The following is a 22737-nucleotide window of genomic DNA, read 5'->3' as shown; positions in this document are numbered from 1 at the left end:
TCTTCCCTGACCAGTACTTGATCGTCTGACACAATGACTAATGAAGAGACTGCAGCATGCAAGGTATTGTTGTGGAAAGGGTTGCATCTGGTATGGAAATGTTCTGGCTATGGAAAAAGCAGTGCTGTTATAATCCGGGGTATGTGTTAACTGAATTTCAAGGAAGTTCCTGGGCTTAATATATGGGTGTACTTCCACGCTTTCTGCTGTGCGAGTGAAACTTGAAGCATGCGGACTTGCACTGTCCTGGCTTTCTAAGCCTAGTCATGCTTTCATGGAAGTCTTCATTGGCCTGTAGTTAAAGTCCTCTTTCTTTTTTAAAAATAATTAAAAAAATCTAATCTATACAATAAATCTTCCTTTGTTCTCTTCTGCTTTCTCACCTGTTGTGTTAGGCAGTGTAATAACTGGTGAGGGCTTCAGAATACAAGTTTTGGTTTTAACGACACTGCTTTAACCACTTTCAGGAAGAAGGCAAGAAGCAGCATAGCCATTGGTGGTGTGTAAAGAAGGAAAAGTAGATGCTAGGTTCTAAGGATGTCATTTTTGTCATTATTATTATCATCATTATTTCAAAGGGAAAGGTTTGCATTTGAAAGAAAGGGGGAGTTGGGGGATTGGTTGCCCTTTGACCAGTCTAAATGTAAAAACATCTCAAATGCAGCAATGCCTTTTTTTTTTCTTTTGGTTTGTTGTTTTTGTGGGGTTTTTTTTACAGTGGAAGCAAGCTAGGGCAGGGCACATACATCGTAGGCAGAAGAAAACGCAGGCAAAAACGCCAGCTACAACGGCAACGCTGCAGTGTTGGTGGATTTCCCGCTTTTTGCTTTTCCAGCGGCGGCGGGCAGGGCTGCTAAGTGCCGCGAACCCCGGGGCGAGCCTGCTGGCCACGGTCCGACCGGGGCTGCCCGCGCCTGCCCGAGGGCACCGGCGGGCCCTGCCGGGGCACCGCCTTTTCGGCGCTCCTGCCTCCGGCAGGGGGCGCTGCCGCACCACTGGGCGGCTCCTCAGCCGGCGGCGGGCAGGCCGCGCGCAGGCGCGGGGCGGGCTGGGGCGGGAAAGGCGCGCCGGCGCTGGAGCCCGGTTAGGCCGCGCGGCGCCGCAGGTAGGGGCTGGGGGCGCGTCCGCCCCGGGCGGCGGGGCCCCCCCGGCCGTTAGTGGCGGTTGGGGCGGGCGGGCCCGCCGGCGCCCCGCTGTGCTGCGGGGAGAGGAGCCGCAGCGGGAGCCCGGCTTTCTGTGGGCGGGGAGCTGCGGTACGGAGTGGCGGGGAGTTAGGGAGTTGGCCGCCGTGCCTGCAGGGCTGCCGCCAGCCAGCGCCTTGGGCTCCGTGTGGCTGACAGCCTCAAGGCGTCGGGCATCGCCGGTCCCCGGCGGCGGGGGTGCGAGGCCCCCGGGGCTATGGGGAGCGGCCCCTGCTAGCGGTCCCGCCCGGGGGGCGGCTGCGCGGCCGAGGGGCGGCTCTGGCCCGCGGCGCCCCTGCCTTCCCCCGGCCCCGCCCGGGCCTTCGTGCCTTTCCTTTGTTCTGGCTTCTCAGAGCTTCGCTGCTGGTAGAGAAGTAGTTGTTACCCCGAGGGCTGGGTGGGTGCGCCCAGTGCCAGTCTGGCGCTGCTCGGCCAGGGCTTGCCCCCTCAGGAGCTGGGCCGGGGCAGGCGGGGAGCGCAGGCACGGGGCTCCGGGCGCTGAAAGGGAAAAGCTGCGGCGTCAGCCCTCGGGGTTTGCTGTTTATTGTAACCCTGCCCTGCGTTTCGGTCACAACATTTAATTCCACCGGGAGACATGGCTTTATGACCCTTCTCATGCAGTGCCCAGGCAGTAACTTTAACCGTAATAAATCACAGTACTTAAAAATGGTCTTAAACCATCCTTCTGTCAGTTTCTGCAGTGAAATTGTTACGGGATCCATCTGAAGTGCTTGCAAAATCCGCACTAACTTTGGTTGCCTTAGTCATAAGAAACAAGAATTTATCCAGTGTTTGCTCTGTTTTCTTTAGCAAATATGAAGGTCATCACTTGTGAAATAGCGTGGCATAATAAGGAGCCTGTTTACAGCTTAGACTTCCAACATGGAGCTGATGGGAAGATCAATCGACTGGCCTCAGCAGGTGTGGACACAGCTGTTCGTGTAAGTTTCAGACCTATTTGTTTTGGTTTTGTAGGGTGTGCAGAGCATAAAATGGCCTGTTATCCAAGGTATGAGATTTTTGGCTGGTACATGGCACCGGTGGTGGATGGTTTAGGGAAAGAGTGTAAGATTGTACAACTATATACATAGACTGTTCCCCTTGCATACTGTCCTTGAATTCTGCTGCTGAGTCTTTAACTGTTATTTTTAGAAAATTACCTGAATTGACTGCTGAGTGATATTCCTGAGTAGCAGCTGCTAATTTAGGGCACAGTCTTGTGGGTTAATGAGAAACAACTGGTTTTAATTTCTTTATGTTCATCAAACTTGAATTTTGTCTGCCATTTTATAAGTAGTCACTCAGCAGTATGAGATCTTACCACAGCCCTTCTCACTCGGCTTCACATGTAGCTCTTCTAAGTAACTTTCTGTTGGTGTTAGCAAACTTTCTTAATCAGTTGTTCATCCTTTTGAGAATCACTTATGAAAATTTTGAGTAGCACAAGCCCCAAAAGATGTGGCTGTGAGATTCATCTTTGCAAAATCAGGCAATTGTTTACTGTCTTCCAGATTCTTAATGCATGTGAGGACTATTCCCATCATTCAGTGATCTCTTGGTTTCTCTAAAAGTCTTAGCCCTAGTTGGAAGGCTTTGGGAAACTGAGTGCACTGGGTGAACATTCTTTTTATCTGCATGTTAGTCAACTCTTTATTTAAAGTTGGTGGACGAGTGAGGCACAATTTCCTTTGCAGAGAAATACATTGACTCAATTTTTTAATTTATTTTTCTTTTAACAGACATAGCAGTCAGGGTTTTTTGGGTCACTGTTAGAGCACTTCTAAAAAACTGACACATTTACATTCCCCTGTTTTTTGGAGCTGAGAATGAAACAGAAGAGCTTACCCATCACTGCTGGGCTATTCATTTCATGTTTGAGTTCCTGTAGGTCACTTTGGTATCTGGGCCTGGTGGTTTCCTGTAAAAAGTTGGTTTTGTTTGTTTACTAAAATCTCTACTGCTAACCTTTCAATTTGAGATAGTTCCTGAAACTCATCCTGCAATAAAGAAGGGTTCCAACCTGGGAACCTCTCTGTGCTCCTTAGTAATGAGCTCCAATGCAGAAAATTCATGTAGGTTTTCTGCTATGTGTGTATGTATCTCTCTGTCTATTTATCTGTCTTTGCATGGTAATTTTACATTTTAATTACCTTTTGGGCCTGCATATGTTCTGTCAGGCTTCCATCACGTGAATATATTTGAAGAAGAAATAAAAAATATTGTCACAAGGTCTCCTTACCTGTGGAACAGGCACAGACAAAGAATAAGGTTTTCTTTTGTATTACTGATGCATTTTCTTCTGAATAGGGAAATGCTCTGTTTTAGCAGAGAATTTGAGTTGTAAAAATCAGATCTATACTTACAATTTGGCATGCCTGAATTGGATCCAAGTTTGTTCCTCAGGATCCTCAATGCAGTATTTTGTGAAATATGCCAGTATTTGTTAATGTATTTATTAGCAAATTATTGTGAATGGTAACTGTTATGATATGTGCATGATTGGAATGCCTCTTTCGGAGATGATAAAGGGGACAAATGTAATTAAAAATTAGGGTTTTACTCCAGTAACTGCAGCCAAAAGTCTTCCCTTTTTCACTGGCAAATTGACTTCTTACATGACAGTGTAAGGCATTTTGAGGATTTTGGCTGTATATATAGAGATTACTGAATATATATTTAAGTCATATTTATAAACATACATGATTTAGGGACAGAAAATTTTCCGTGTTCTTTGACATAAGGGATACTGCTGCTACATCTTCTTTTGGAGGACTATTGCATAAGGAGGGGAAGCTGGCAAAATTACAGAGGTCTTTATTTGGGCTGCTTCATTGTTTGATATATTCCTATCAAGGCCTGGTTGTTGGGGTTTTTTGGTTTGCTTTTTTTTTGTGCTGAATTGCATCCAAGAGCAGATTATTTGAAACATCTAATGGGATTTAGTTATCTGTGGCCTTAGTCCCATGATATAGGAACATAATAGTGTTGCTGTCGTGGCTGAACTGGTTCACAAGTAGAGCATTAGGAGTGCCATGCATCACTACGCCCTGCAAAATCGAGAACAAGTGGGATCAGGAATTCCTTAAGTCAGCACTACTGGAAAAGTGTCCATATCATGCAACTGTCTTAATGCTGTGGTTATGATCGGTGGGGAACTGGAATTATTATAATTCTTTCTCAAATCATCTGTTTGAAACTGGTAAATCCATTGACCTTTGGGGTGTACTACAAAACTCTTCAACTTGCTCAGACTTCTAAAGAGGGCTAAGATGTTTTTTTTCCTCCTGTAATAATCAGGTTTGTTTTCAGACTGTTACTATTTGTGGTTGACAGATTTGTTAACAAGATACTGTAATTCCATACTATCGAATCATTGTATTTATCAAATCCCCTTGAAGCTAGAGGTTGTCGATGAATTAAGAGAGAAGGATGTCATGTGTTTGGTTGGTGGGGTTTTTTTTAAATTTATTGGAAATACTCAGTAATATATTTCATCAGACTAAAAAAATACTGCAATACAGTTACAGCTTGTGGTGGTTGACCTTGGCTGGCCACCAGGTGCCCACCAAGCCACTCTATCACTCCACCTCCTCAACAGGATGGGGAGAAAATCCAATGGAAAAGCTCATGGATCGAGATAAGGACAGGGACAAGGACTAATTACTTTCATGGGCAAAACAGACTCAACTTAGAGAAATTAATTTAATTTATTGCCAAATAATAACAGAGTAAGACAGTGAGAAGTAAGAACAAAACTAAAAACGCTTTCCCCACCACCCCTCCCTTTCTCCCAGGCTCAACTTCACTCCCAAATTCTCTATGTCCTCCCCTGCAGTGGTGCAGGGGGACGGGGAGTGGGGGCTGTGGTCAGTTCATCACACGCTGTCTCTGCAGCTCCTTCCTCCTCACTCTCTTTCCCTGCTCCACCATGGGGTCCCTCTCACAGGATACAGTCTTTCACAAACTTCTCCAACGTGGGCCCTTCCCACGGGCTGCAGTTCTTCATGAACTGCTCCAGTGTGGGTCCTTTTCATGGGATACAGTCCTTCAGGAATAGAGTGCTCCACAGGCTCACAGTTCCTACCAGAAAACCTGCCTCTGCGTGGGCTCCGCTTCACAGGCCACAGCTCCTTCTAGGAGTGTGTTCCAGTGCAGGCTTTCCATAGGCTGCAGCTTCCTTCAGGGCACATCCACCTGCTCCAGTGTGGGCTCCTCCACAGGCTGCACTGTGGATATCTGCTCCACCATGGACCTCCATGGGCTGCAGGGGGACAGCCTGTGTCACCATGATTTTGTCCAGGGGCTGAAGGGGAATTTCTGCTCCGGCCTCTGGAGCATGTCCTCCCCTCCTTCTTCACTGACCTTGGTGTCTACAGGCCTGTTTCTCACATTTTTCTTACTCTCTCTCACAGCTGCTGTGCAGTGTTTTTTACCCTTTCCTAAATATGTTATCACAGAGGCATCAGCAGTGGGGCAGTCTTGGAGCTGGCTGGAATTGGCGCTGTCCAAAATGGGGGCTGCTCTTGGTATCTTCTTGCAGAAACCATCCTGCAGACTTCCCCCTGCCCTAGCTACCAAAACCTTGCCACATAAGCCCAGGACACAGCTGTAGCTCATAGAGGGAAAACTCATGGTGCCACTGCAGCTTTAGCTCTGAAAGTTTCAGATAATAAGTTCAGAATGATTGCCCACGGAGTAAATTGTGCATTACTGAAGTGGTGCATATGTATTACATCTTGTTCCTGAAAACTGTCTGTAATGCTTTTGTAACTAGATATGGAAAGTGGAAAAAGGACCGGATGGAAAAGCAATTGTGGAATTCTTGTCCAACCTCGCTCGCCATACCAAAGCAGTAAATGTTGTGCGCTTCTCTCCGAGTGGTGAGATCCTAGCATCTGGAGGAGATGGTGAGTAATAAAGTGCAGTGAAGCTAATATAAAGAAGCTATGTTTATGCATCTGGTGAGTGAAGGGGAAAAAAACCAACAAACCCAATACAGGAACCTGTTCATACCCCTCTAACACTTCCAGCCTTAGACTCACATATGGCTTCCACTTAAAATTAGTAAATGCATGTCATGCAGTTCCCGAGTAACAACTTCTCACTGGCTGTGTGTCTGAGAGGCTCTGTTTTCCAGTTATAAAGTAATTACTATCCCCATTTCCCAGATGGGGAGGTTGAATGGATTACCTGGTGTCATACTGGGAAGCTGTGGCAGAATTTGTGAATTTAGGCTGTCTACCCAGGGCCATGTGGGTTCTTAAGTCCCAGTAAGGACAGCATTAGATAAGCGTGCGGTCTGTGAGACATAACTGAGTGTTATCTGTCTTAGTGGAAGATTTTTCAAAAGTCCAAAGTGCAGAACCATAGCCAGCTCTAATCAAAAGCAGATTGAAAGCTAAGCACTTAACTCTCATCTTACACCTGGAAATCTTAATCTTTTTTAATTAGATAATTAAATAATAATTAAAAAAATACATCTCTTAAAATCAGTAGCTCATACTGGAAGCTAAAGCAGTCTAGCACGTACTCTTCCCCACCACAAAATAAGAACTGCTTTTCATGTGTCTTATATGAGATAATTGTAACATTGAACTAAATGTAATGTATTAACAAAACAGTGAGTGGGAAAGAAAGAAGCTTCATATGATTTTTTTCTACAGATGCTGTTATTTTATTGTGGAAGCTGAATGATAGCAAAGAATTGGAACCATTAGTTTTTCAGGATGAAGATGAAGCTCAGCTCAACAAGGAGAATTGGACAGTTATTAAAACTTTAAGGTAGCTTAATATTTTATGAGTGTGTTTTGTGTTCAGTGTTTTTGATTCCCCAGTGGCTTTTATCATCTGGCACAGTCTTCTGTTCAGTGTATGTTGAGCTTCAATGCTGTCTAAAATTTGTTTGCTCTAATATTAATCCTTTTACTGTCTTCTAACATTTTTTTTGATACAGTGCCAACCTACATGTTCTGTTAAGGCAGAAGATTTGGCATTTATGTGACATAACTGATGTGCTCTGAAATTGGTTCCTGAGATTTGCAGTCACTTAAAGCTTAACACAGGGATATATAAAGTAAATGTGAAGTTTTATTTACTAGCTTTGTAGTGGAACTTTTTATCATTATTAAAGCAAAAAGCATCAGTATATTAAATGATTCATGCAATTTTGCCAGATGATAGCTGAGGCTCGACCCATCTTTTTCAAGTAGTTCGTTTTAATAGTTGAAAATCTACTGTTTTATACAGCATTTGTTTCAAGTGTACAATGGTTAATAAAATATACATGCTGTGCCCGCTAGGACTAAGTAAGTATTAGCTGATAGTGGCTAAGGCATCAAACTGCTGCTGGCACTTGGACCTCAACAGTGCTCTGTTCTCACTCTCAGCTGAAGACTGAAAGAAATTAGTGGTTCTGGACGCTGAAATGTATTTTGGATGAGCAATATGTATAACTCTGCCTTGTTTTCTGTGTAGTATCTGCTAAAAGTTTTGGTCTCTATCTGTCTATACTTATAAAATCACTAAGAACTTACACTTGTTTATAAAAAATAAATAACTCTGCTATCTCTAAGTGATACATCCCTTGCAACTGCTGAGGTTTATGTGACAACAGTTTCAGAAGTGGTAGTGGGATTGCATGAAGCACCAGCATGATCCTTTAGGAACATTAGAGTTAATCTCTAAAGGAAGGAAACAAACAAACCCAATCCCCCATCCCTAAAATTGGTGTTGCAAATATTTATTATTTAAGTTACCACACTGTGTAAGTCTTCAAACTACAAGCAATACAGATGGTTTTGATGAACCCCTTCTAGGTGGTTCTGAATATCTTGCAATGTTTGTTCAACTATATCTAAATCAACCTTAATTTTCTGTTTCATGTGGTTCTGCTCAGTATGCATGTTTGTTTACTGCTCTTATGAAACCCTTAAATACACAGGAAAGTTTTCTTGAATAGTGACACCTCCTAATTACTTTGGTGTAGAGTTTTATTTTCTGTTTGTACAAATCCTAGAAACTTTCATTTGCAGAACTCTAGGTACAAATTCATAAATTACTTCAAATGCACCGTTTTCATTGTCTGTGAAAAAAATGTTGAAAGGGGAGGCTTATTTTGAGTAGAAGTAGGATGTGCTATTTTAAAATGTTCTACTGCCTTCTGAATATGGATTTTCTTAAAAAAGTTGAAAGGCACATCATTCGTTTAACTTCAATGATATTTTATTTACCTGATTTTTTTTTTAACCTAAAAATGTACAAAACTAATTTTTACATGTAGCTGTTAATTTTTAAATTAATAATTGGTTTCTTCTCTTCTGGCTTCTAGAGGCCACTTAGAAGATGTGTATGATATTTGTTGGACCTCAGATGGAAATTATATGGCATCTGCTTCTGTAGATAACACAGCTATAATGTGGGATGTCAATAAAGGTAAATACTACATTTATCACTTGTGGCTCCAGTCCTGATGGAAGTATCTCATGTTATTTACCAAAAGAGTTGAAAGCATCTTTTTTGTGAGAAAACAGTCCACTTAATTGCTAGGCTTCTGGGACTGTGAGGCAGATAGCCCAGCATATAAAGATACCCTCAGGCCAGCAAAATATACACGTAAGTAATGTCTTCACCTTGGAGTATTCAGGAAGTAAACTTCACCCAATGTTTTTTCCCCCCAAACGCCTATAGAAGTAGCTTGTATATTACTTACTCCACCCCACACCCCAACAAACAAACAAAACTTGACTGGTATCAGGTAACTGATTACCTAGGTAAAAAATGGGAAGCAAGTATAGGATGCAGGCTCTGTTTTGCAAGATGTGATGGTTTTTTTAGACTCCATTCAGCAAAACATGCTCATCCCACTGCAGTGGGATTGTTTGTATTCTCCAAGAAAGGCCCATCTATTTCTATAGGTGGTTCCGGTAGTAACCAGCTAGGTTAGGTTGCTTTACAGAGGCTTAATGTTTTCTTATTAGCAGTGTAATCATTACTCTCACTTTTAATTTAATGTGGAAATACTTAACTTTCTCTAAAGTTAACCTTTTATCTCACACTTCTAATATTTAGTGTCTAATTAAGTAAAACAAAGTAGAATCCAGGTTAATTTTTCAGTGCATACACACATGAAAATACGAATGTTCTGCTGCTGACATTTTTGTGCGTTCTTGGTTTGGATGCTTAATGTCTCTCCCATCTGAACTGTCACGTACACTCCTTTCCAAAAGTCTTTACCATAAATACATGAATGTTGAATTAAGAGTGTGTGTGCTCAGAGCATAAGTATGTGTAGGGGCATTGTGAGCAAATGTCTTTTGCATCTTGGACTGCTTATAAAAACTTTAAAGGGTTATATCTATTAGACTTATTACTAAAAAAAGCTGGATGGCCTCTTAAACTGATACGTTACTTATGTAATGTCTTCCATTGTTATTGCTTTCTTCTAGCATGCAATTAATGCCATGGAGGGCATTTTGTGTCTTCTAGGCAGAGACACAACTAGTAAGTTGGAAGTAAGAAGCCATTACTGGAAAACGTAGGCTTTGTGATTGAAGTTGTAGGTACACTGAAGGAAAGAGTTTAAAGGATAGCTTCCAGTAATACGCAGGTTAAAAGATTGCGTGGTTTAAAAAAAAAAAAAGGCTGGAAGAAAATTAATAGTAAAAATCCATCCAGCTGTTTAGTACAAAGAGAACGTCACTGGCTGAAGAAGAACTTGAGGACAGAAGGACTTTTGGTATTATGCAGCATGGCCTCAACCCTGTTTGTGTAATCTTTTTGAAGAGCTATTGTCTTTGAAACTTGTCAGCTTACAGTATTTCTTTGCAACAGAGCAACACTATGCTAATAGAAGAAAAACTTCTGTCCCTGGTATTCAGAACAAAGTATTTAATGAGATTATCTGTAACTTTACCTCATCACAATGGTGTGGATCTGAGACATTTAACTGTGGAACATCAGTGGGGTTAGGGAGCGGATATCTTTGAGAGATCGTCATGACAGAGTAAGCTGTGGAAGAACGTGAGTTAACACTGCTGGAGACTTGTTTCTGAAATCTGCCTGTGTGTAAGCGTCAGGCAGCATGCATGTAGTATATTTTTTCACTGCCTGCTCAGCAGAGGAGGTGAGTTTATACAGCCCTAGATAGGAGAGCCCCAGCTGCAAGTTATGTTTTAACAGTGAAATTTCTGGCTCGGTATTCAGCCAAATTCAGTTAGCCGTTGAACAGTTAGAAAATTTTTTTCAGGCAAGTCTAAATCACAAAGGTTTTGAAATACTTCTGGTTTTGCTTATCTGGCATGTTTAATGCCTAAGCTAAGCTGCTTATTTGAGTGAGTTTGTAGGGAACTTAAATTGGCATGTCACAATTTACTGTACTTGTGAAGATTCTACAAATAAAGCAACTATTTCCAATATTCTTATCAGGTACCATCAAGTTAACAGTTTGTGTGTTTAAAAAATTATTTTGAAACAATTTGTCTTGTTTTATTTCTGAAATGAAGAAATGTTTTGAAACACGTTTGAATTTAGAATCTGGAAACTGTTTGTAATTTCAGGACAGAAGGTTTCAATATTAAATGAACACAAGAGTTATGTCCAAGGAATAACCTGGGATCCTCTAGGCCAGTACATTGCAACTCTGAGTTGTGATAGGTGAGCTGTTGGTCTAAGTGTTTTGCCTTAGTGCTCTTTCTTACTTGAGGATAAATTAAAAGCAAGTGTGTGGTGTAAATGTGACTTTTCTTTTAACTTTATTCAGATGGTTCTGTAAGAAGGTTGGTGTGAAATTAAAATGATACTTTAGTTAATCTTTGGCTTGTGGTAAATGACTCCTGAAGTCTGAGTGTCCTCTCTAAGCAGCAAATAAGCTTACGTAAACTTGTGTAGAAATTTTTCTTCAGGAAATAAGTTTGCATGGTATTGGTCATTAGAGATACCGAACACATATGGCATTCTGTGGTTAATGAGCTAATGAGTTCATCCTTGTCATTTTACAGAAAGATATAAACAGGTTAAGAAATCAGTTAAAATGTTTTTCCACTGATATCTTTCTTGCCCTCTTGCTCCCTCCATCGCCAACAGTTTTATAAGTGATGTCATTGGGAAAGCAAAACACACACTTCATAAACTTGGCCCTTGTCAGAACTTTGAGTCGAGCTTAAGCTGTTTAGGGCATGTGTGCTGCTCTGAAGGGTTCGCAGCTGGCTAATAAATGCATGTCATCTGGCACCCACTGCAAAGAAAATTGCTGTAATAGTGGAAAAGTAGTTTTGATTTAAGATTTGCAATAGGCTCAGAAAAATGGTAAGCTAATGGCGACTAGGTCATTATGAGCCTCTGCCTTCTGATAATCAGTTATGTGAGATTTGTGTGCCTTTATGAAAATGAACAGCAGTGAAATGCAATTAATAGAATGATGCATAAGTTTTTCTTGGAGTGAAGTTGCAAGCGAGGGCATGAACAAATCTGAAGAGGGGAAATTTCCCACCTGCTCAGGTTTCAGACACTTTTCTGCAAGGTTACTGAATAGCATCGGCTCAGCGGGAGTCTAACAGGAGCCAGGCCAGTTGCCAGGACTGGGCACTCACCAGCCTGGGGTGGGGAGACCTCTTCCCCCTTCTGGCAGACCAGCTTAGCTGCATGACATCCAGAGCCAGTAGTTCCACAACCATCTCAAGCTGTCTGCCACAGCCTCACCTTCCATTTTCTCTTCCTAGCTCTGTCCAGGACTCTTTGTGGGGCTGTTTCAGCACGTTACATCAGCAGAAAACTGTCCAGTTTTTGTGTTACATTGGTTTTCTGCCAGCCAAACAAACCAACATAACTCGGTGAAGGTCAGAGCTGGTAGAAAGGAGGGGGTGGTGGGATGATCACTTGGCTTTGCTTAGGCTACCTGCTGTTTTAGTGAGATGAAGTCAGGGGAGTTCCAACGTTCTGTACAGCGACATAAGCCAGTTTTCATTTATTCCAAAGGAAACTGAAGCATAGACATGTAGCTAATTGTCTTTGAGGTGAGTTCCCACTCCGCAGGAACATAATGGCTACTACAGCACAGGTAGAAATGGTCCAGCTGTTGGCTGTCCACTAATTCCCTCATTCCTCCATGAATGCATATGCTGCTACTTCACAAACCTCACTGAGTCAAATAATTGTGAGCAATTCATTAGTTACTTAGCCATCAAAATATGTCCACCTGGTGGTGTCTCATGAACAGAGTTATAATTAATGTGTGTTTGTCATTTATATTTGGCAGTCCTGACTGAGAAATGAGGTGCTGTAGTGCTGTGTGAAACTTGGGGTGAAAGGAAGCTGTTTGTAGCTAACTGTGCTCTCCACCATGTAGGGTCCTGCGAGTATACAACACGCAAACCAAGCGTGTAGCATTCAATGTTACCAAGATGCCATCCGGATCAGGAGCTGAAGGAGAGGTACGTTGTTCTACTGCTAATGGTACTGGAGAATGCGCTGGGTGCTATTTTATGAGTTGTTCTATTCTGTGAAACCAAAGGGGCAAATATTTTCCATTCAAGTAATCCATATATTGGATATTTTTTTCTCTATCTCATCTCTGCATTTTGTAAATAGAGACCGCTTGAGGTTTTCTCAAACGTTACAGAAGTGACTAAGAAAGAACACTTGCAAGTTCAGCTGATTAAAGTAGTAACACAATGTCTTTGGTTGTAAATGTTAAAAATAGTGTGGAAAAAAAATAGCATGCATAGTGAATTCTTAATAGGAGAAACTTCAAACATGTCTGTCAGTAGCTGTAAGCAATAATATTTTAAAGTCAGCAGCCTGAAATTTTCAAAAAGGTAGTCTGATTTTTTTTAGGGAAAATATGAATTAGTGAAAATTTAGGAAATTCTTTCTAACCCTAAGAGGGAAAACAAAGAGCTTTTTTCCCCCCAAACAGTTTTAAGTGATAGTAAAATAACACCTCCAAGCTGGCTATAACCTTCTTAATACCTTCTATTCCGTTTCTTTTTTTGTGAAAACATTTGTAACAGTTTTATAGAGACTAAAGAACAGGCCTGAGAGAGTGTTTTGCCATTATAGAAGTTCTCTTTTAAACCTGTAATACTAGAGTTAAAATTAAATGCCTAAGGAACGGACTTTTACGTTGACTGTTAATTAATGTTGTTCTCTAGGTTATTACTATTTTTTGATTATTGGTCTAATGTGACTGCTCTTGGAGTGTTTTGATTAGTAGCTGAAGAGGGATCAAGGACTATTTTTCTTAGCTGTGAAGAATTTATAGCAGAGCAGAAAGTGAGTTTGAAGGAGCCACTGTTTTTAAAACATTTTTTATTTAAAAAGTTCCATCAGGTTGGATTGTACAACTGGATGGTTTTGCTCACTTGAATTCCAGCTGACACGTTCATGGCACTTTACACAATCACATTTTTAATGTTCCAGGCTCGGAGCTATCGGATGTTTCATGATGACAGCATGAAGTCGTTTTTCCGCAGGCTCAGTTTTACTCCTGATGGCTCCTATTTACTCACTCCAGGTATGTGAGAACGTGTACTATAACTTACATTGTATCTATTACGTTCTAGTTTGAATGTGCATCAAGATTGCTTTCAGATTGCTAGGGGATGCTTATTTATCTTAATTATGCCATTCCTCATTCTTCCTGCTGAAGAAAATAGAGGCTCCACAATACTCTTCTGTTAGCAGTCCAGAACATCAACTTTCTCCTGTGATTAAAAATAGTATTTATGGCATTTTTCTGAACTGAAACATGTAAATTGCAACAATACAGTTCTATTAAAATAGAAATGAAGACTAATGAGTGGTTTCTTTTGACTGGTCTCCCTTTGTTTGTATCCTTTTTTAAGAACATTCTGCAGTCATAGTAAAAATAACATTGCAAGGAGGGGATCAGTTTGCCTATATGAGTGCTGCTTTTATAGATGTCTGGCAACATCAAAAAGAAGCTTTGAGGGGGAAGTATATAAGGGAAACAAAAACAGGACTAAATAAATATTTGGGATGCCTTTTTAAGTTGTGTTCAGGTTGCACAGGTCTTGCCCAACTGACAAGCCTAATTTCTGAGAAGTAGAATGTTTATGGACATAAAGTGTGTAGTCAGTACCTTTTTGAGTTGATGAGTAATGTTTTAACCTTTATTTTTGCAGCTGGCTGTGTTGAATCAGGAGAAAATGTAACAAACACTACGTATGCTTTCTCCAGAAACAATCTTAAAAGGTAGAGTTTAATAAGATAAAAATATCTTTTTAGTTAAAAAAATAATAATACTGTTTTCTGAAATACTGATTCTTTATAAAAGGCCCGTGGGTCACCTGCCATGTCCTGGAAAGGCAAGTCTTGCTGTTCGCTGCTGCCCGGTCTACTTTGAGTTGAGACAAGCATTTAATAAAGGTACTGTAAATCCTTCAGGGAGTATGATTTCACAGCAAATACATGAAAAGGCCCATGTGGCTGTTTACTGTTTTATGCCCTAGCCTTTTAACATTCCGTTAAGATAGTGTTGTACCACATCTTAGAAGTTGTTTCCTGATCCTAAGACCCTGAATTCACCTTAAGTACCTTGTGGGTAGCTTTTGATATAGTGGGTGAATGTTCTTACTTGGCCTCTTAGACTACAGAAACACTGTTTAATATTTTTCTTTAACTTTTAACCATTTTGTGTGAGTAAAAGTAAATAACTTGGCTTAGCACTGAAGGAGCCACCCAGTGAAATATTCTCTGTTAGTCTCAACTACCCACATCACAGAAGCACCAGACAGTTGGTGTAGTTTGCAATAACCATTGCTGTTCATTCAAGAAAGCCAAACCTGAAGCAGTGCTGGTGTTACTGGCCAGAGCAGGAGTTCTGAGGTGGGGAAAGGATTCTACAAAGTTGCATGAGAATTTACCTGGAGATTGAAATCCAGCCTTATTGTGAGCCCAGTGGGTCCAGGAGCGTTTAACAAGACCGGCCTTAACTCTGCTGAAAAGGCAGAGCTTTGTTCCTTTGTTTAGAGGGTCAGGCTGTAGTATTCCTTACAGGATTTAAAGATTACCTGTTGTTTTATTCTGTATTTTCATCATAATCTTTAGATCCGTTGTAATGGTGTATTGCAAAGTAAGGAGATGAATGTCTGCTGTTGGTCTCTGTAGCTCCTCTAAATGGCATATTTAGTTTCTGCAACATACACCCAGAAAAGTGAAAATCTATGGTAGTCTAGAAATACATAGATGTGAGTAGCTTGCGTTATGTTAATGTTAGTGGCCTGTTTCAGTGCACAGCTTCCATAACCATTGTAGAGCTGAACAGGAGCTCTGTATACTAGGAGTTTCTGAAAGCAGCTAGCTAGCACTCAGCTTCCAGCGGAAGTTGGAATAATCTGCCCTTACAAAGAAATAATGTTGCAATGATAAGACTAGCTAGGAGCTGAACCCAAGATAACACAAATAGAGCTAAATCCATTGTTTTGACTGAGTCATACAGAATACAATGTGTTGCTATAAATTTGTTGTGACCTTGATTTACACTATATCCTAAGCTGTGTTTGCTTGGACTTTTATACTAAAGTGCATATAAATATGCTGCAAAATTTCAGCTGGAAAATATATGACAAACTTCACAAAAAAAAAAATAATAGCAATCCAGATGGACAAAACTTCTGCCAATTTCTCTGTCTTAAGCTAAGACAATAGAGGGCAAACTTCAGGCAGCAGAAATGTTAGTGCTTGACATTAAACTTTACATTTTATGGAAGTGCTGTCTTCTCAGCCATTATCTTGATACTGATTAATAATGAAATCTTTATTTAGATTCATGACTAAGCCAGTGCAGTTACTACCTTGCAATGAATATGAGAGAATTCTCAATGTGTTAATTTCTTTGCATTCTAGATGAAATCAGTCAGAAATCAGCTCCTGCTCTATTTAATCTGCCCTATCGACTGGTGTTTGCTGTTGCTTCAGAAGATTCTGTGCTTTTTTATGATACTGAACAGTCCTTCCCCTTTGGTTATGTTTCTAACATACATTATCACACCCTGAGTGACATTTCATGGTAGGTAATTGTTATATTGTTAAGATTTGTTGTGATGGAAATGTCCTTTTTACATGTTGAAGTTCTGCACGTCTTGTATCTTGCTTTATTTTTATGTTTCTTTTATGACACACCTGTGGTCACTGTCATCTCAGTGTCTGAACAGCAAGCTGCCTCTTTTTTGCCCTGTAAACTGGAGAATTACGGCTCTTGTATCAGTTGGGAAACAAGGTGCAAGCACCCTCAGGACAAGCAGTTGACAGTTTTTATGAAAGCTAATGTACTGGGTGCCTATGAAAAGTACTCATTGTTCAGGCAGTGTAACTAGTAATAGTGAAGTTACTTGGATGTTTTGAAAGTCATCTCTTCATGTGTCTTTATCCTGGCCAAATTCTGATTTACCTGCTTAGTGTTTCTTCATGTATGGGATGAAGTAATTTATCTGACTTGATGTGGGGACTCAGAACTGTAGCTGCAAATTGAACCCAAGTCTTGAAATCAGGATACACCCCTCTGCTGGACAAGGCTTCTTCTCTCATGCCTTTCTAGCCAGCGTACCTAAGCTGAGGACCACATGGAGGCCTCTTTTTCAGAAGTTATAATTGATGCTCAGACACTGTGAAAACCATTGTGTGCCAGGGGGAGGGGAGCGGAAGAGAGTAGAAAATCAAGTGGTTTTGATCAGTGATAGATATTACTTGGTGAAATGAGCACAGAGGGCCCATTCAGGTGAGCACCACGGTCATTCTGTGCATTGCTTCTACGTAGCACAAGGAGCACAGCCAAAGAGCTTGAACTGCTCTGCTGGTCTGAATGAGGAGAGTTAAGCAATATTTCAGAAACTGTGGCTGAAGGTTTGTGTACCTGCAATTGAACCATACTTTGTGGTAGCTCAAATGCATGCAGGTGCTGGCAGCAGCATATTACAGGTGATCACAGACAGCACCAGAGAGTTTAAATCAGATGCGAAGGCCAGAATTTAAGATCTTTTGTTCATTTGGATTGGATGTTCTTCACTTGACTGCAGTTTTATTTAAATGTATACATGTACTTGGGGAAGGGAGGAAGAAAAAACAGGTATAGCCTGTGTTAGAGATGGTGGCTGAGGGTTGAAGAAAAGTTCTGACCTGTCCTCTTAATGGAAAAAAACAAATCACAAATAGGTCCAGCGATGGAGCCTTTCTTGCTATTTCTTCCACGGATGGATACTGTTCATTTGTTACCTTTGAGAAGGATGAGCTGGGAATACCATTGAAGGAGAAGCCACAGATAAATGTCAGGACTTCTGGTGCAACAGAGAAGAAAGTGAAAAAGAGCCAGTCGCACAAAGTCATTTCCCCAGGCTCTAGGCTGACAGAGGGGACTCCTCCCAGCAGGGCCACTGATCCCAGCACTCCCACTCTCCAACCTAGAACACCCACAGCTGCTGGTAAGGACTTGCCTTCCACACCTGTTGGCATAAAAAATATTCCAGTCTCATCCTCAGATGAGAGGAAAATCAGCCAGCCAGCCAGCCAGAGTACTAAAGTAAACCAGCCCAGGAGGATTACTCTCAACACTTTACAAGCATGGAGCAAGACGCCAAGGTGAGATTTATATTGCTGTTTCCAGTCATAAATATGAAGGCCAAGACAAGCTGTGCTTGTGCTACATTTAAAGGGTTGGGGTTTAGACATAAATTCCCAGCCCTGTGTCTTGGTTGTAGCTGTCTTGACATGGAACTTTTTGTTCCTGTTGTACTGGAAGTGAAAGGTCAAAATGTCTCCTGAATCCTAAATGTACAGCTTTTATATTTCTGTCTGAAATGTGAGGCAGTAGCAAAGTTAACCTGACTGTTACGCCTTGCCCATATAGCAGCAACAGGTGTCTGGTTTTAGGTCCCATTTTCTGTACAAAGATGGTACCTGAAGCCTTCAGCTGACAAAAGCTATGTAAAGACTCTTCTGACAAGAAACATTTTAGGTAAAGAGTGCAAGTCTAGACAGGCCCTCAGTGTGCACAGTCATGGGTGTGGGACTTAATGCATTGATTGAGGTGAAGATCTAGGTTTTTAGAAAGTGCCTGTAATCCACGTATTGATTGTCAGACAGCCTGCAATATAAGATCCTGAGCTGGTGTGCAGTAAGGAGACAGACATGCAATTAGAGATCTAGACCTTGTCAGCAAAACAAGGCTATTTTATAATTAAAGGACATTATTATAACTTCTCATAGGAATGTTTTAATTAGTAGGTGGCTAGGGAGGAAGTGGTGAACAAGAAAGCAGGATAGTGTGTTTCATCAAAAACCACAAAGAAAAATCTTGGGAGATGATGGCTTTCTACACATCAGTGTTCATCTGTACTGGAACTAACAAGTCAAAGGGTTGTATGTAGTTGAAAGTGACTTGTGCCTGGAGGGTGAGGTGACTGATGGAGCAAATTAATCTTTTTATTTTTGAGAGAGAGAAACTATGTTTAATCATATCAACTGTTTATGCCATGAATGTCATCTTGTAGTAGCATGCATGGTGCTGCTTGTAAGACTTTTTTTTTTTTTGTGGTTCAATCCTCTGCTGCTTTTGTGCTTAATTTTTAAGTGCCACCCAGAAGACTTTTAGGAGAAGAAAATAGATTTACAGTAATTGTTAGTGGACCTCAGTGGGCAAAAGGATTCCCTAGAGTTTTATGAATCTAAAGTGTTAACATGGACAGGGCTAGGGAATAGTAAGCTCTTCCAGTGGAACTGGAAGCCTTACCAGGTGCCAAGAAACAGGGTAAAATACTTGCCTTTGCAGCCAGTCTTAATTTTAAAATATTTGACCAAGATACTGTGGTCTGAAGGTGAATATCAAGCATTGTGCCACATATAACATATGCAAAAGTACTTTCTAGTGAAAAAGATCACAAATGGTATTTAAAGTACTTCTAAAAATGCTCTTTTCAACATATCACAAGAAGAAAAAACGCATAGGAAAATATACCTAAATTACATTTAAATTTAACTGATTCTATCTGAAGTATATCTTTAAATAAAGTATTTGTGGAAATTATGACTTTAAAGCAATTGAACTATTTCTGCTCTTTTAAAGGAGAGTAAACTTGATTCCACTGAAGCCAGATACGCCAACCTCTGCATATGCAGATACAGTTCCTATACCTCCTTCCTCAGAACAGGAACATGGTAAGCATTTGTGGCTATTAATATCCAGCAAAGTCTTTTGCCAATCAGTTCTTCCCATGATAGACTTCTGTAATAAGCTATAAGCTTACAACACAAGCATAATCAAGCACAAACCTAAACCTAGTTGCAGATTCTAAAGCTTCTTCATTGTCTTGCTATGTTTGAAAGGTACTTTTGACAATATGAAATGCGTTCTCACTGTGATTGCTCTTGGGCCCCTGCTTATGTGACAATATGTCACTACAGTTTTTGTAGTAATGGGCACATTAGCTGACACTGAAACCAAGAAGAGTAAATTCACTTGGATGTAATGTCCTCCAGGTCCTACAGGTGAGTTCTAAAGACCCTTGTACTTCCAGTACATCATTGTTTCAGATGCTGGACTCTCAAACCAGGGTTGGTTTTTTTTGGTGAGTGCTGAATTGTTTGTGAATTCAGCAAACCAATTTACTTTCTTAATCTGGATTTACTTAGTTTAAATGATTTTCCTATCTGCCTGTTTCAGAGAGGCCATTACCATCTGATGACAGTCTTCAAAATCCCCCACCATCGAAACGTCTTAGAACTGAGGAAATGTCTCTTTCTACATCTGCTGAAGATCAAATCAGCTGTGATTCAAACAAATAAAGGCTAAGCTTTTAATAGACTCTTCACAGTCTGAAGGCAATGCAGCTGTATCTGAGAGTGCATTTCTTTTTGCAAATGTGAAAGCGTCAATTCCCAAGTAAAGTACCATATGCATATTTGACGTAGTGCTGTGAAGAAAGAAGCTGGCAGTAGAAGACACAGGTTTCAGAAATGTAGCTTTGCAGAAGAAGAAATAATTGGGAGGTGACTTATAAGTGTGTTTCTACTTCTTGAAGACAGCATTCTTCAAGAAATGCCACAGCTTAAGGAAATCGGGGAAATGTGGGTATGGAAAAGCTATACAGTAACCTGAGAGTCTCCATCAAAGTCCCTAAGCTGATGTTTATAAAGTATTATGACTTCCAGCAACCTGTCTGGCAAAAGAATAGAATTTCTAAGGACTTAATCATAATTATTTGATGTGGTTTAAGACAAAATAATTCGTGCTTTCCAGTACATGTGGAATGGAAGCTGATGTTCATATGCTCTGAATGCAGCAGCATACAGTAAGACTGATACGATAGAAACAGAAATCAGAACTTGTGACTCCAAAAAAACCAAGAAAGCAAAAGGAAGAAACCCTCTGAAGACCTGTTGTAAGAACTAATACTAAGTTTCTGTATTTTCAAAAAATGCAGACATGAGATTTTCCTGAGGCAGCAGGATTTGAGCGTATACATTAGAAGTTTCCCCCTTTTCATTTTTCAAAAATCTTAAATCCGTTAGCCAATAAAATATAATATAAATTCAGTGTATATTAAACTTCTAAAAGTTTATTTCTTTTTAGCGTTTAGTACTTGCTATATAATTGAATGAAGACATACAGATTGAAAACAATGAGATCAAAATATTTGAAAATCATCACACTTGATTTTCTATGGTGTGGAGACTTAGCCTCCAGAATTAGAATGCTCAGCCACAGTATTGTGAGCTTGTCCACTTAATTTTCTTTAACATCATATACTTGTTTTTAAAAAGTAAGATAGTTCTTAAAATGTGAACAGTCATTCTAGCTGATAATAGCATGTAGAAGTTTTAAACAGCATTTCCTCTTACTATTTAGCCTATTAATCTATCATTTGAAGTTCCACAACACACAGGAGGGGAAAGCTACAATTCAAATTAAAGCTGTTTAACTTTCATTCTTCCCTGGATTTGGTTGTTTTTGAGGTGTGTAATTTACTTAGTATTTGTTTTCTGTCAGTTTCTATGAAAGTGGACTAATACTTCAGAAAAGTAGAAATACATGTTTCAGAAGTGATTCATAAAAATATCAAGGAGGAAATATTAACAAATACCTGTGTCAGAGTGTTTCAAGCAAATGAAGTACATTGCCTACAATTCAATTTCAACAGACATTAATAAGCAGAGAGTTGTAGGAAACTAACTGTATCTTTGCTTTCAACCACTGAGATGAGAATTAGACTTACCCAAACGTGGGTTTTCTTCTAGTGAGGAATATAAAGACTTAATTACCAAGCCAAGCCATTTCTAAAACTGTTTTTCACAAAAAAGTTTATAGACATATCTGAATTAAAGTTTGTAGAGCTAGCTGAATTGATAGCTAAACCAGATATTTGTAACTAATATAGCATTGTTGGACTTGTTATTTTATGTTTTGTCCAGTTTGAGTTATAAGAATACTGGTATTTCATCTTTCTGTGAGACAGTGACCACTTAGTACAGTACTGCAGTGTTTCGTTTTGTGCACTGCAAAGGACGCTTTGAATTCAGACTTACACTTCTAAATACTAATTGCAAAGCTATCCTGATAGGTATTTTTAAATATTTTTTTTTCCACAGTGTATTTCAATGCAAACTACTCTTTCTCTTGAAAACGAGTAGGTTAGGTGTGTTATTTTAGTGTTATTGGCATACCTGGTCTCTGTGGTCTTCAGATACAATTAATTGCCAGAATATTCATCTTTATTTCATACCATAACCATTCAGGTGACATCCACATTTGTTTATATGGTTGCTTACCTTATTTTTGCTCTGCCTTGCAATCTAATTGGAGCTGTAAGCTTAATGTGGGTTCCACTGCTTCCATCTGGAGATTATTTCCACACCACGGTATGTGTCAGAATGCTCTACCAGGTATTTCATCTTCCCTAAGAGGACTTTTTCTTTCCTTTAGTTCTAGTTGTCTCTTGCCGCTATGATTTCCTACTTCTCTGTTTATTCTGTTACTACTTTGTTGTCAAATTTATACGGCACTAGGTTTTTAACCTTTTTCTATAGATGGTTGCCATCATTCATATAACAAATTACTATCTTTAACACTGTGACAATCAGAACTGTAGATTCCTGGTTTTCGTGATTCCTGTTTCAGTCTCCAAGGGGCCGGTCCCCACATAACATTCATACTTAAGACACTGAAAACTATTCTCATGCTGTTTATAGAAAGTGGGTTCATGTTTTTTTCTCAGTCATGCACTAGACTCTGCTCAAAGACAGAACGTGCCCAGTGCTGTTTCTGTTCTTTCCTTACTGCTTCATAAGGTGATGTATTGCATAGAGATAATTCTTTCAAGGGTGCTCTTTAGTCCAGGTTTGACTTAAATGTTATTTTTAATTGGCCAGCTGAAGCATTCATACTTCAAATGGACCCTGAGTTCATACTCCAGCTGTTAACATGGTGTAGGCATCATCTTCTTAGGTTACATTTTGCTCAGTGCCTTCTGTAAGGATCTTACTCACCCTAAGGACTGTTACCCTGCTTGTACTATCTTGATGAGATAGCATTATGGCAAAATGCCCTATC

The 22737-nt window shown here is 40.2% G+C and overlaps 1 protein-coding gene across 1 annotated transcript; it reads left to right on the top strand.

Annotated features, from left to right (window-relative positions):
* The first annotated feature begins 1085 nt into the window (after positions 1-1085).
* Positions 1086-21510, top strand: CHAF1B (chromatin assembly factor 1 subunit B). The gene is made up of 14 exons (XM_059820734.1): positions 1086-1105; positions 1992-2122; positions 5956-6088; positions 6845-6962; positions 8509-8612; positions 10736-10832; positions 12523-12607; positions 13596-13689; positions 14321-14390; positions 14473-14564; positions 16065-16206; positions 17349-17771; positions 19255-19346; positions 19852-21510. Exons 2-14 carry the CDS (start codon positions 1997-1999, stop codon positions 19971-19973), a joined length of 1698 nt encoding a protein of 565 aa, XP_059676717.1. The 5' UTR covers positions 1086-1105; positions 1992-1996; the 3' UTR covers positions 19974-21510.
* Positions 21511-22737: the final 1227 nt, after the last annotated feature.

This window comes from Gavia stellata, chromosome 1 (genome assembly GCF_030936135.1).
Source record: "Gavia stellata isolate bGavSte3 chromosome 1, bGavSte3.hap2, whole genome shotgun sequence".
In the NCBI taxonomy this organism is placed as follows: Eukaryota; Metazoa; Chordata; class Aves; order Gaviiformes; family Gaviidae; genus Gavia; species Gavia stellata.
This window is presented reverse-complemented; position numbering and strand designations above follow the sequence as displayed.